The sequence below is a fragment of the Rhopalosiphum maidis genome, chromosome 2 (genome assembly GCF_003676215.2).
Source record: "Rhopalosiphum maidis isolate BTI-1 chromosome 2, ASM367621v3, whole genome shotgun sequence".
NCBI classification, from domain to species: Eukaryota; Metazoa; Arthropoda; class Insecta; order Hemiptera; family Aphididae; genus Rhopalosiphum; species Rhopalosiphum maidis.
Window position 1 is genome coordinate 1,530,868 of NC_040878.1, and position 16,544 is coordinate 1,547,411.

Consider the following 16,544-nt stretch of genomic DNA (forward strand, 5'->3'; position numbering starts at 1 on the left):
TCTAATAAAGTTGATTCAAAATTTGTGGATGAAACTTTTAAAAGTTGACCAAAATTGCTTACATAGTTTTTTACTGCCGAGTTACTTATACTAAAGCATTTACGTATCTCAAATCTGAATTTCTAAAAAATAATATCAATTTTTCATATAAAATAATATTTGCGATTTTGAAAAAGCAATTCACTTATCATTATTAATTGTGTGGCTATTGGTTCGAAATGAAAGAATACAGATTTCATTCATGTCAAAGTTGGTGGAGGAAAATTCAAACAGTTGGCTTATTCAAGAATAAAAAAAAAAGGTTAGGTTTTCCACTCAAGTATTTACCAGTTTTTTAATTTTATATTTTTAACTTTTTTATTTTAAAATATTATATTACACTCTCATGATTTAAACGTAAAATATTTTCATTTTACTTACTTTTTATTGCATTACAACAACAAAAATCGATATTTTTAACCTACCGATAGTCATAATTTGCTATTGACAGTCCTAAGTCTGTATAAAATGGAAGTAAAATAATTTTTTTACGTTTGGATGTAATTCGCGTCAGTGACGTATTTATGGAAGGGGCGAGACCCCCCCCCCCCCGAAATGAAAAACACAATTATAAATATATAGTGTGTCTCCTCCCTTCTTTCCCCCAAAATAATCCAAATATATAATCGACCCCCTCCGAAATAAAAACCTATATACGCCACTAATTCATGTAGTCATTAAATATGGTTGTACGCAATTAAAGATTATAATTTTAGAAGTTATAAACATACAAGACATAAGGGGTTAACTTAAAAAAATTGGAGCTGAGCGAGAAAATTTTTTTTAGGTTTAATATACACATTTTATTAGTGAGGTTACCCGTAAATATATTATTTACCAATACACCACTGTAATCATAGCAATTATAGTACGCTTCGAAAATAATACGATTTTGTTCGTAAACACACTTAACGTCTAAATCAGAATTCTGCTTTACGACTTATAAGTAATAATGTAGCATAATAAAATAATTATTTTAATATTCAAATGTACAACAAATTTAAATTTATAGCAATGTATGATATTTTAAAGCTAAATCAATTGTAACAATTATACTTACTATTCGGCTTTCATTTACATATGACTTTTTCGAATTTCCCTATTATACTTCACAAGTAAGTAATGTATACTTAATAAAAAATTAACTTCAAGAACCAATGAACAAACCTGTGATAATATTAAGGCCACTTCTTGTTGTCAAATGTATTAATAGCATCTTATTATTTATTACAAACTTTAATTTCTTCCACCAACTTTAATAATTATTCAATAGCTAACACAAGTATATTATTTAAGGAGCCTACCTATGTTAGCCTATTGACTAATTATTGTTATTATATGATGTCTATTTTTATGTATTTTTTTTTTATTTGCATCTTATATTTATCCTCGTATTTATCATAATTCATAATATGCATCAATTGTTTATAGTTAGTATTTCAGTAGCTACTCATTTGGGTTTAAAATGTTTAAATTAATATTTGTATCAACATTTCAAAAATATCATCTGCTAAACAACATATTGGAATAAAATATAATTATCATTTAAAATAAGTTGGTTTTGCTACAGAATAGGTATTCCTTTACTGGTGTAAAAGTATACTTGAAAATATAGTTCTTAAGTTAACTTAAGGATTCCTAAATTAAATTTGAATCAATTTATTATTAAAGAAAAAATGAGAATGAGCATGCTTTATTTCTAATTATGTAATGCAAAAATAATTCTTTTATTGTTAAGCATATTTGAAACATTTATTTTATTGAAACTTTTAAGAACACAATATTTTTTTTTTTCAGAATTCATAGATTTTTCATTAGATCCAACTGAATGTCCAAATATGTGTGGCAGATCATACAGAGGCAAATTTCGAAAATCTAGTCTCAGAAGACATCTCATTTATGAATGCGGAGTTGATCCTCAATTTAAGTGCCCTGTGTGTCTAAAACCATTTACTGATAAGGGCAGTATGAAAAGACATGCATTAAACATTCACTTTATTAATAAGATTAATAAGATTAATAAGAGTTAATATTAAATCTATATTTCAGTATAAACTGAGATTCTCAACAAATATATAAGTATGTTTTAATTTTTAAGTAATGCACTTTTTGGCCTTATATAAGGTTGTATTAAATAGTGCTGTTGCTTTAAAAAAAAAGTCTAAAAAATGTACACAATATTAACATATATTTTCTATAAAATGTAGTTTCATATGATTATTTTTTAGAAAATTGTTTCTTATTATAAATATAATCTGGTATCAAAATTATTAAATTGATAGAGTTTTACCATTTTTTTAATGTTACATTTTAAGTTTTACTTTTCTAAATGTTGATATTTGTCTAAAAATGCTGCAGCATTATATACATTTTTCAATGTTTAGACATAAATAATAAAATAAAGATACTGATAAATTGATTGGATTAGATTAAATAAACTGTTATTCTATTCTTGTTCATAATGAAATAGTTAAGAGACTAATAAATAATTCAGATATTCAATGAAATGTAAAGCAAATTCTGATAAACCTTTAGTATAGTCTTATAGTATTTTAGCATTGTGTTTGCTTGCTATATTCTATAATATTATATCAGTATTCAGTAATATATCACAATATTTACAAAAAATGTATTTTATTATTTTTGTAACTATTTTCATAAATTGTCTTACAAATGAATATGTTTGTATGTATGTATGTATGTATTTGCTTAAAATTTGAAATATATCTTAAGTTTGTATTTTATATCTAATTTATCGTTTATATTTTCAGAACATGTGTTACCAGATCCTCTATACTGTCAGAACAATTGTGGTCGATATTATACAGGAAAAAAACGTAAATCAAGTTTAAAGAGACACATAACATATGAATGTGGTATTGATCCTCAGTTTAAATGTATATATTGTCCAAGACGTTTTACAGTAAAAACGAACATGAAAAGACACGTTCTTTTAATTCATAAAATCATTGAATATGTTTAAGTATTTGATACACTAAAACAATTTTTTATAAAAATATTAAAAAATTATTATATATTATAGAGATTTATAAAATTATGAATATAAATAAATCTTCCTAAATGTATTTATAACTTGATACTTTGGAAATGAATAATATTCATGTATAGATTTGTATAGTTTTAGATTCAAAATCCTATTTTAATTTATAAAAAACCGCACTTAAGATTTATGGTGCTGATTTAAAAATATAATATTATAATATTACTTACATATATTATACTGTTAAAATTATAAATAATTTTAAGTTTATCGTTAATTTACTATGACTAATCGACTGTTATATTTTACCATTTCTTATTTATTTATTTAGATTAACTAATTATATTTTAATTATTAAGTAGAGTATAGATTGTTTGTTTATAATATGTACATAATATTTTATCTTCAGATAGGGTATTTAAGAAACATTTTGAGATTGTTACATAGTTACATTTTAAAATTTTGTAAGTGTCAGTGATATTATTTATTTATTAAAAATAAACTTAATTGCATATTGTCATAGAGGTATAACTTTAAAAATTAAACATAATTTTGTTATTGAATATGTTTTAAAGATAAGATGAAACTTAATTGCCAATATTTATTATTGCATTTATCAGTGTTTTCTTTGATTATTTTACTATTATTTAAAGCAAATTATTAAAAAATTAAATTGTTTTAATAAGTTAATTTGTTAATTAGTTATATATTTGTTTTTTATTACTAGGGTTTGGATTTGAAAGCAAATTATAATATATTATGAAAAAAATTGTTCCATATCAATTTTTTACAAATTAAATTTTGCATTATTTTTCTCCTTATAAATGTCTTTTTGTTTTGTTGTATTATTCACATCCAGTGCTTTTTATTTTTTTTATTGCTTCAAAATCTGAACCCAATTTATCAATACTTATTATAATATAATACTTGATTTTTTGTATTTAGTCTATTATTAAGTATGATATATATTATAATTAATTTAAATGTGGGTTAATAATTTAAACACTAAAAACACTAATCTATTCTTTGCAGATTTTTATGCTGGTCAAAGATTTAAATGTCCAAATGAATGTGGTAAATCGTACAAGAATAAGTACACTCTTAAGCGGCATATATTTTATGAATGTGGCGGTAAAAGAACATTTTCTTGTGAACTGTGCAGTAGAAAATTTTCACAGAATACTAATCTGAAGTCACACTTAGCATTAATACATCAAGTTATATTTTAATTTTTATTAAATTTTTTTTTTTGTTTTAAATATAGTTGAGTATAAAACACTATAATTTAAAATCATTATATTTAAAAAGAGGTTAACATACTGTTGATTTTTCTCTAGTCTACGCACATCAAAGACAAAATGTAATCATGTAAATTAATTTTTTTTTAGTTTTGAGTTAAATCACCTATTTTAAAAATTATAGAGAATAATAAAACATTAATTTGTCCAAAAAAGTAATTAATATTAATTTAAATTTACAATTGTTTTATGTTTAATTTTAAATATAAAATCAAGTAATAATAAAATATAAAACTGCTACCTGTGTCAAACCTTCAAAAATATTATCATTTATATTGTTTATAATAAGCGATTTTACTTTGAAATTATTCTTAAAAATATATATGATAAAATTGAATTAAAACAAAAGCTACTGTAATTAATTAATTTTTGTTCTTTTACATAGTAGTTTAGCTTATTGGACTCACAGTTAATTAATTTATTTATCTATTGTACTAACATAAACTGGTCTCAATTTGCTCATACATTATTACTGTACCACATTCAAAAAAATATATATATTAAACTTACTTTACCCAATGGCTTATTTTTGAATTTTTTTTCTAGAGCTATTCATCATTACTGAAGTATTGCAAAATATTGACAAATGACAAAAACTGCTTTAAAAATTGACTAATACAATGTTATCTTTAAAAAGTATAGATGGATTAGCTATATTATCAATCAATCTAAACTCTAAAGGATTGCATTTAAAGTAATCAAGTAGTGGACAAATTTACAGTTAAAAAAGACGTAACTTTAACTTTAATTTTGTGAGATTAAGGTTTTTAAATTTAAATATTTCTGTAACAATATATGAGTATACAAGATTAATTAAACTGATATGAGAAATTACTCAGTTAATTTAAGTATTAAATTTATTTGAATTTATTCAATCAAATTGTTTATACTTTACTTACTACCTTTCATAATTATAATTACAAATTTAAGTAGCAGTTTTAAAATTTTAGGATCGGCCAGGGAGGCAAAGTGGTAATCGTTTGCCAGGTCTTCGATAGTGTCATATTAATAAAAATTATATATGTTCGTGTTTAGAATATAATATTAAAACATAATAGTAAAACACCATTCATTTACTATTAGGTATTAGAATATCTAAATATGCAATAATGTTATCAGCACTATTAACTAAAAATAGTTGAAATGTGATAATAATATATTGTTGTGGCTGACATATTATGACAAATTTTGAATATTTTTATATAAATATATTTAAATTTGAACTAAGACTGTTTTCTGATATCAAAATATTGAGTAGAAATATTACTATCTGTTATAGATGAGTTTAAATACATTAAAATATCTTTTTTTCAGGACTTAATTATTTTGCCCATTGAAATTTGAAAGAAATGTCTGTTAAATTAGATTTTTCTATATTAGGATAATTAGATGTTTAAATGATTTCTAATAATGCAAATACAATTACAAATAATATAGGTTAGGTTAAAATTGTGATATTGTACATTAGTAAATACTATTCAAAACATTGAAAATCTATATATTATAAATATTTAATTTAAGTTTAATTCAAATTTGGTTTTCAGGGTATGATTATGATCAATTAAAGAAAACTCGTTTCTTTTGTCCTAACAATTGTGGTAAAAGTTATAAATTTTCTAACACTTTAAACCGACATGTGAAATATGAATGTGGAGATTTGCGTAAATTCAATTGTCCATGCTGTTCAAAGGCTTTTAAACAAAAATCAGCTATGCAAGGACATGCAGCTACTATACATAAATGTCTTATTAAGTAAATTAATATATAAGTGTAATTTATATATATATATATATATATATATATAACTAAAGATATTATTTTTTAGTATATTTAACTCAATATTATCAATGTATGTGCAATACTGTAAAAATCATATACATTTTTTATTAGTTTATTTTTAGAATAAAATCTTAAGATTTTGATAAAATTAAATTATAATATATTAATATATATAATTGTACTGGATCATAATGTCTAAAAAAAAAATAGTATAATAATAATAAAAAAATAAAAACGTAATATTATAAGAAGATATATAGTGCTATAGTTGTGTTGAACTGATTAATTTTAAATCAGCTGATAATTTACTGATTTATATATGTAACAATGTGTAACCACTAATTTGTGCTTTATGGAAAATCTAGCGTCTATATTATGAATAATACTACTTAAAGTTTGACATTGTGAATTAAAAATTGATTAAGTTTAAGGTTAGAAATTATTATTTATTTCATAAAATTTCTATATAAATATGTAATATTTAATTTAATTTAATAAAAATGTAAGTGCTAATTGATCAAACTAATTCTTTTATAAGAGTACCAATTACTGTGTATTATTTTTTTTATTGTTATTTTAATTAAGTTATAATTATTAAAAAGAGTCCCAATTGTTAAGTATTAAATAAGTATTTAAATCAAAGTGATTCATCTCAAGTTACTATAACTAGTATAAAATCATTTTACTGTGCTTTGATTTATTAATTTTAATATTTTGTATATCTTAAAAACATTTATTATAGCATACTGTACCCTACTAATAGTGACTATTTAAAAAGTTATAAAATAAAGTACTGTATAAGTATTAATATAATTCTTTTTTTTTTTCAGGAGTGAATCAATTTTATCATTGTCCCTCCATATCATGCAACCGTGTTTACAAATATAAGAAGAGCTTAAATAAACATCTAAAATTTGAATGTGGAGGACAAAGACAATTTCAATGTCATTTATGTTATAAAAATTTTGCACAAAAAGTCACTTGGAAATCTCATTTAGCTATGATTCATAAATTTATTGCATTTAATTAAATACATATTATGTCAGAAAACAAAAATATTTTTATGTTTCCAACATTATGATTATATTATTTTAATCTTAAAGTATAAACTATAATATCTAATATCTATTTTAAATCATAAGCATAATATTACTGTTAAGTTACTCTATATAAATATTTATAATTGTATGTCTAGGTACAATACAGCCATACAGGTACTATTGTATTTTAAAATTATATTTATTGAATACAATTTAAAAAGGGTTAATATCCAAATCAAATAACTATAATTTTTATACTGTAAACTAAAACTATTACCATCAACTGTATAATAAAATAATATTATGAAAGTGATATATTCAGATTAAAGATGTTAATAATATATTTACTATATTCATATAATATTTGCTTAATTTTTATCTATAATTTCTGCAAATAAAATCAATCTATGAAATTTTATTTATTAATAATCCATTTGTTTATAGAACAGAAAAAATTATTCTAAGTAGGTATAAATATTTTGAAAAAAAAAAGAAAAATAATAATAATTTATATGTGAGTTATTTACGTAATTAGATATATTATTAGGGCTCGGAAGTTGATAACCTTAAAAACAATTAAAAAAATGCAAATATGACATAAAAATGACAAAAAATAACCTTTAAAAAATACAAAAATTTATTTTAAATTAATAAAAATATATTTTTTTTAATATTGTACTTTATTTTACTATAAAATTCTATATACATTTATTAAAGCTTACAAATTACTCAAAATATGACATAAAAATTACCAAAAATGTCGTTAAAAATTAAATAAAAATTTTTTAGCATTTACAAAATATTACAAAAAATTAATAAAATTAAGATATAATAATATTCACTACAACACGACAACAACAACTGTAATCGGTGTGATAAAATCGGATAAGCACTAATCTTAGTCTGTGGTAATTTCAAAGTTCTAAGTAAGTTAGCGGCATAATGATAAGAAGTAAACTAATGTAAAATCAGTAAAAATGACTAAAAATGTGGGAAAATGACATAAAAATTTCAAAAAATGACTTAAATAGTAATAAACACAAAAAAATGCAAAATGAAAATTAGTTGTTCAGATTCACATGCTAATAAAACACATTTGTGGCCAGGAGAGCATTGTCTAAAAAGTTCTAAAAAAAAAATGCAAAATGCATCAATTTCTGAGCCCTATATATTATTATTTATTTTCAGTATTCTGCTTTTTTTTATAATTATATAGTATGTATATTAAACAGTTTAGATGCATAGACAAAGTTTAATTTGTTTATAAAAATAATATATATTTATAAAGTAATAAAATAACAAACCCACTGTAAATATTTTTTTCCAGAAACGATTCAATATTATAATTGTCCGACTATATCATGCAATCGTGTATATAAATTGAAGACAAGCTTAAATAATCATCTAAAATTTGAATGTGGAGGACAAAGACGATTTCAATGTCATATATGTTATAAAAATTTTGCACAAAAAGTCACTTTGAAAAATCATTTAGCTATAATCCATAAAGTTATTGGATGAAATTAAATAAAATTAAATACATATTACGTTGAGAAACAAAAATATTTATAGGTTTCTAATATTACAATTATATTTTAATCTTATTTTTCATATCACCTGAATTGTATAAACTAGAATATCTGATACATATTTTAAGTTCTAAGTATTTTATTACTGATAAGAAGAGGCAAAGCATCAAAGGAGACAATAAAATAACGTCTACACTCTACCCACTTTAGAATAAATAATTTTGTTTTATTATATTTAAATAATTTTTTTTTTTATAAACAGCTTAAAAAAATGATACTATGTCGAATTTGTCTCATTTTGATAGACGTAGCATGTAGGGTGAATAGGTAAACCGGTAAAAATTAATATTGTATTGTGGGCCATAGTTTGCTGTTCATGTTTTTATTTTATTTTTAAATAATCATTATTGTGATTGGTTTTTAATTTACGAATTGTTTATTTCTGATGTGGTATTGTCTAAATATAAGTATTAATAATATTGTCATTATACCTGATTTATATTCTTTTCTTCCAATCCCTTGTACTGCTGTTATGTGTTTAAGTTAAAAATGCATATGCTTATAATATAAGTGTAATTATTTTTATGTATTCGCAATGAATATAAATATTTAATATTTTAAGAATAAATAATAAAATAATTTATTTCTTTCACTATACATGCATATCCCTGTATAATAAAATATATTAATATATTATTTTCAATCATATTTCTTTTCACTTTTATATCTCTGTGTGGTGTATATATATTTTATTTAACATTACATAAAAATTGTGAATAGAAAATCATTTTAAATTATCATACCAGCTTTTTATTTATAATTACCTACTATTAATATATTTAAGTAAACAAATATATTTATTTTTATTAATTCCAATATATTTTTTTAGGATCTAAATCAAAAAAAACTAGCAATTACACATGCCCAAATAAATCATGTAACAAAATCTACAAGTCCAAAGGTAGTTACTTCAATCATGTGAATTATGAATGTGGTGGTCGCAAGCAATTTGAATGTTGGTTATGCAATAAGAAATTTAGCCAAAAGGGTACTTTAAAAAGTCATCTTGGTATCATTCATAGTTATTTGTGTGATACAATATGATTGATAATTATAAATTCTATCATATTTTTATTATATACATAATTTTATGTAATCCTAACTACCTATAAGTATATTAATAACCCCCAAAAATCTAAACTAATTCATTTTTCAAATGTATATTATTTTAAGTAAATAAATATACTAATTTATATGTGAAAATTACTTAATATGTAATATGTTATGTTTATTTTCATTAATATTTCCTATTGTGTTTTATTAAGTATCAATTTTTCTTGGATAATGTTCCATTTATTTATGATCTAATAAATTATTGAATATATCATTCTATACTCTTTTCTTTAACCTAGCTACTTACAGAATACACTTGATTTTAATATTATTGTATTGTTATTTTGTTTCATTTTATTTTTACACCTTGATTGGAGTAATGAAATAATTGTAGAATAATGTTATTCTTTTTCATATAATATAATAATGATAATTATTATATATTCGTATGGTGTTAAATAGATTAAAATCTATTGGATATCATACTCAATTATTTAATGTTAACCATTCAATGAAATAAACAACATTATTAGTAGATGTAAGATTATATCAGTTATAACATATAAGATTCTTCTTTCTGAAATTGTTAATATCCTTATTACAATTTATTATTATAATCCTAATTATTACCTATATTTTTAAATTGTTCAAAGGTTGCTCATGTATATATATATATCAATAATTGTTTTAAGCCTGTTATTTTTAAAAGGTAATTTATCTTTTATCACCAGCACATCATGTACACAGAATAGATATAATTTAAACATATACTTATACACATACAGCATACGTATATAGGTAACTTCCTTTTTATCATAATATCATATCAATAACTATAATATTAGCTTTCCAATGCATTATGAACACGGTCAGCGCACTATTATCATTATGTAGTATATTATTGTTATGTATACATTTTTAATTAATTGTTTAAAATTTAGGTCTCCTATCTGAATACAGAAGACAATCAAATCTGTCCATTTCATATAAGTTTACATGTCCAAATTGTTGCCGAAGATATTCACATAAACCCAGATTAGTGCATCACTTGAAACATGAATGTGGTTACAAACGATTTATATGTAATATTTGTTATCGAACATTTGGAAGAAAAGACCACTTGAAAAATCATGTAATATGTGTTCACAAAATAATTGCAAATACATGAAAAATAATTTTGGACTTTAGTTAAATAATGCAGGATAATTTATTAAGTAAATTTTTTTATCTAACTATAATAGGTTTTGCCCCAAGATTGTTCGCTAACCAATCTAGATTTTATTATAAAAATATTTATATTTTATATATCTATAATTTTGTTTTTTTAAAAAGCAATTATATTTACTGATTCAATACTTTTTAAATACCTAATAGAGATATTCTTAGTGATATAAACTTATTCAGAAAAAATAATTTTGAACTGTAGACTAAAGTATGTATGTATTAAAATGTTTATTGTATCTAGACATATAATATAATGTATTCGACTAACAATATTTATTAAAAAATATATCAGTAATTAATGTTTATTTTTAAAAATTAATAAATATACCAAACATCTCATAAACTTATATGTGAATTATTGGACGTGCCCATATTATATTGTAATGTATATTGTACACAAACTGTTTTATTGAAATGCAAATATTATAATACTAGAATAATTGTAAAAATATGTTATTAAAGACAATTTTTTATGTATAGAGAGATTAACATATTGGTGTCCCAACTACTGTGGAAGATTATACAAAATTAAAAGCTCCTATTGGTAGACATATTGAATTTAATATTGTATAGAACTATAGTCTATAGAACAATATTTGGGTATTATATTTGTTATATACATTTGATTACAGTTAATATAATATGTTAAAATTTATAAATATTAAATTAATCTAAGTTTATTTATTATTTAAATAATACCCATAGCATCTTCTGTTGAGATAACGATATGTATTCTTTTGTTAAGTATTGAGATTAATACATTTTTATTTACAATAAATGATAATTTTTGTTAAAATTAAAAAAAAATTTGTATTTATATTTCGTGCATTTATGTATATTTTTTTAATTAAAAATTTGTAGAATTTTATATTTATGTGCTTTTTTTCCTTTGACTCATATTTATTATCATATATTTGTATTAAAATGTCTGTGAATATTTGAAAATCTTTGTATTTTGTTGTTTATAGTTAAATTTAACATGTGAATTTAGAATAGGTTGAGTTATAATACCATATCAACAGCATTTTTATTAGATATACTGTTTTTATCAAACCATTGCAGGTTAGGGCCCTGTGTTGTTCATACAATGGGATGTCGTTTAGGCTTATATTTTTTAATTAAAATACGATTATAATGTGTATTAAATGTTTGAAATTCAGTTAAATTAATTTGTGTAAACTTAATATCTTAAGTGTGTCCAAGAACTAGATACTGAATGTAATAATTTTATGTTGTTTTTGTGGGCAATTTTATATAATAATCTATTTTCAATTTTAAAATTAAGAACATTATCTCTGTTGCACATTTTTTTAGGATATTTCAATTTTCAATCAAGTTATTTGAATGTTAAATATTAAAATTGATTATGCTCATAACTCGCTAAACAATTTAATCACAGATAATGTTTTTAACTTTAAGTTTGATAATAAGTTCGTTTATCCTAATATTAAAGCTTAAACAATATAAAATTGACTTTGCTATAAATTTGTAAAATGTAAGATACTTACGCAGAAGACCTGACATCTTTAAATGGAATTAAAATTATGAAACAAATGGCATAAGTTCTGCTTACCCTGGACTAAATTTGGTCATAATTTATAAAACATTATATGATGAAATTTTAAATTTAGTTATTAAAAACATCTTATATAATTCAGTATGAAAGAATAAAAATGTTTTTAAAATTTTTTTTCAGATTCGGACACTAAACAATTAAGATATTTTTGCCCTAATAATTGCGGAAAATCATACAAAATAAAAAGATCAGTCGGGAGACACCTTAAATTTAAATGTGGAGTAGAACCAACATTTGAATGTTGGATTTGCCACAGGAAATTTGCATTAAAAGAATCAATGAAAAAACATGTGATTCAAAAACATAATTAATTCTTATATTCTTTGTAACAATATTTTTATTACATTTGAACTTTCGTTTAATAGTACCCACTTGGATACTTACAACGGCAAACTATGATAACATTAAGAACCTTCAGCATAATATATGGGACTCATGAGACTGTATTTACAAACAATTAAAAATACTTACTGAAGTATAATAAAATAAAATAAATATATAACATTAAATTTTCTTATTTTTAATATTTCTTAGTAAGAATTCAATGAAATATTAATATACATTTTTATATAAGCTAATATCGATCAACAATTTGAGAAACAACACATGTCATACACAATATCGATTCTTCGAGTATTCTTGCGTTAATCTCGTATGTCCTATATTTAATAATTTGTAATAATTAGTCTGTATTAACTATTAAATAAGCATTGAAAGTGATGTTATTTTTAATGGAACAATAATAAATATAAGAAACTTGCCAAATATGTTTATAGGTATTTTTTTTTATTTAACCTCTGTATACATTAATTTATAAGATTTTAATCAACCGTATTATACCTTATACCTATGGCCTATGCGCTCTTTGAGTTACGAATTTAAGAATTTACGGGTATTTCTGCTAAATAATGGTTATAACCTTATAACCAATAATGCATGTCCATTTGATAGAAAACTTGATGAGCTTAGCTTAGTTCTTCGCCTAGCTATTAAGAACGTATTTATCTGCAATCTGTATGTTATTTTATTTTTTTTTATTTTTTATTTATTACTAAGTTTTTCAATACCGGAAAATCAATACGTTTATCGTGTTACAGAATCAATAGGAACAACATATTTTTGCCCCGAATTATGCGGAAAATCGTACAAATACAGACGATCATTGAAAAGACATTTAATATTGACTCATAACATTAAATTATGAATATTAAATATTTACAAGCAACAACAGTCTTTATATTAACATTTTTACATTGATTAAAATAGGTACTAAAAATTTAAATACTATAATTTTTATATTTTTTATTAATGTTTGTAATAATAGAAAATAAAAAAATGTAATAGATTGTTATATAATTACATTGTGTTTATACCTTTTACCTATAAAAGCTTAAATAATCATAATAAAATAAGTACCTACAATAATAATGTTGGCTATGTATAACTGCAACCCGTTATTCAGAAAATACGAAATTATACATTTTAAAAAATAACTATTTTTAAGCAATAATATTATAAAATTTCCTTACAAGTGTATTATTTTTAAAAATATTTAAAGTTAATATTGTAATTGGCCCATGTTGACGCTTATGCCGTGGCGCTGCCACAATGACAGCAAGTGTTATGATTTTCAAAACCATTTGGACGATGGCGCAACTGACCAATATTGTAATAAAAGGGGTAAGAATATGACATTGTATACAGAAAAGTACTTAATTTTTTGTTCCCAGCTATTTTGGTACCTAGATATTTAAGGCTAGTCTTTGTTTCAAAAGAGAATATTCATACCGATTAGATGGTTCACCTACCAATTTTGGATTGGTGAATGGTGACTAAAACCTCACTGATAAATTCAGACAGGATCGCCTGTTGACATCGGTTTCGGATTCAGTGTAAGTTAAAGTTCAGTAGAAATATAGTTGTCAGTCTACATTTATGAAAACATTTTTATACTTTTGTAATTTGATATCTGGAACTTGGAACAGTTGGAACAGAATACAGGAGGCACATTCTTATATGTTTGTCAGATCGGAGACATCATATATATTTACAATGTGAATCCTTCTCAAAACATCAAACAAATATTCTTGCGTTAATTTCATTTAATTACATAAATTATAAACATGTAATATTATAGTTGGTATTAAAATAGTAATTACTTTTTTACTCCCACCCAGGGCTGACAAAAGCTATGGGCGACCTGGGCGACTGCCTAGGGCGAGAGCATGGAAAGGGCGCCAAACTGAAAATTATTTTTATTTAATTTATCTTTTAATACGCATTAAAAATATATACAATTTGAAATATTCTATTTTCTAATGTCGTTTTAATTGAAGATGCAATTGTCTCATATTTGCAAGGGTGGGCTGGCCTGGCGGGACACCGGTACAAATCCCGGTGGCCCGTTACAATAATAGATTAAAATAAATGGCCTGATAATATTTTATAAATTAAAAATATATAGTATACGAAAAAATATAATAAATATAATGCATAAATAGATATTACCTTATCAGCTCGTGTGATTTTAAGTATTATATTAATCGATAACATTATAAAATTATTATGAAGTGATCTATATACTGTGGAAATTCATAATCAGATGATGGATAGAGTTGAAAGTATGAACTCAAGATTTGTGAACAATAGTCCATTATACATGGATTTATTGCTTCTATGCCCAGTCAATTTCAATAGTTTTAAACACGGTTTATCAAAAATAGCCTTGAAAGCTCTCTCTAAAAATTTAATCCGATTTACAATCAATGATAATTTTGGAAGAATCCCATCAAAAATTAAGAGAAGAATTAGTAAGGTTTGGTAATAATTGGGATAACTTAAAAAAAACAGTTGAATACGAATATAATTTTGAAAATTTAGATTCAGAAGATGAATATCAAGAAATTGAAGAAACTGCCGGATTAAATATGACCTGTAAAACATGCAAAAATTGTGCCTGTTGTTGTTTAAAGTTATTAGTCAAATACAATTTGTATAGTAATGCATATACAAATTTATCTTTGACTTATAATTATCTTTTAAGTTTTAACACTACCGGTAACACAAATAGCATGTGAGAGGTCATTTTCAACACTAAAATTCATAAAAAATCGATTACGAAATACTCTAACTTATGAGAATTTAGAAGCGTTTATATTCATGTCCGTGGAAAAGCGAAAATTAGCTTCTATAAATGACGATTGACATTAATTCGTCGATTTTAATCGACAGAATCTGGGAAACTAGTGAAGTTATGAAAAAAATCTAATTATGTAAAAAAAAGAATTACTTTAAGAGTTCATTTTAATATATAGATATTATATTAAAATGTGTACACTGTATCTATATAAAAATATCTTATATATTATGTGTTATTTTTTATATCCACATAAAATGTTGAAAATATTTTTTAAATAATAAAGGTTTTTATCATTATTATTTTTTTTTACATACTTATGACCAAATCGTTGGTCCTCTGTTAATTTTTGGCTTGACAAAAAAAATTTCTGGACTGAAATATTAACCCAGCCTGCCCCTGCATATATATTATATTTGTATACTGTAAGAATATAACAGTGCATCAATATCACTGGCTTTGATGTAAAAATAATACTTACACACCACCGCATTTGTATGTGACAATAAAATATATAAATGTGTTATAATAATTATTTTCATATAATATTTATCCATTTATAAATAAATTCATACACTTAACTAGATTATTACGTCTAGATTCGTTACACAATGCGGTAATTTTATATGCTAATAAAATAATATGTATAACTTTATTACAATATTGTTTGATTATGTTTAGGTAATAAAGTTTAAAGTTATGATATAAACTACATACTAATTTTATTTAACTTACTAAAATACTTAATTTTACTACTACTCAAAATAGGGGGGGGGGTTGTTAAGGGCGTCAATACTTCTTACGCCAGC

The 16,544-nt window shown here is 22.9% G+C and overlaps 1 protein-coding gene across 1 annotated transcript; it reads left to right on the top strand.

Annotated features, from left to right (window-relative positions):
- The first annotated feature begins 218 nt into the window (after positions 1 to 218).
- Positions 219 to 15,803, top strand: LOC113555117 (zinc finger protein 2-like). The gene is made up of 11 exons (XM_026959452.1): positions 219 to 249; positions 1,837 to 2,004; positions 2,811 to 2,936; positions 4,073 to 4,171; positions 5,883 to 5,999; positions 9,576 to 9,734; positions 10,741 to 10,881; positions 12,720 to 12,889; positions 15,202 to 15,409; positions 15,480 to 15,533; positions 15,643 to 15,803. Exons 1-11 carry the CDS (start codon positions 219 to 221, stop codon positions 15,801 to 15,803), a joined length of 1,434 nt encoding a protein of 477 aa, XP_026815253.1.
- Positions 15,804 to 16,544: the final 741 nt, after the last annotated feature.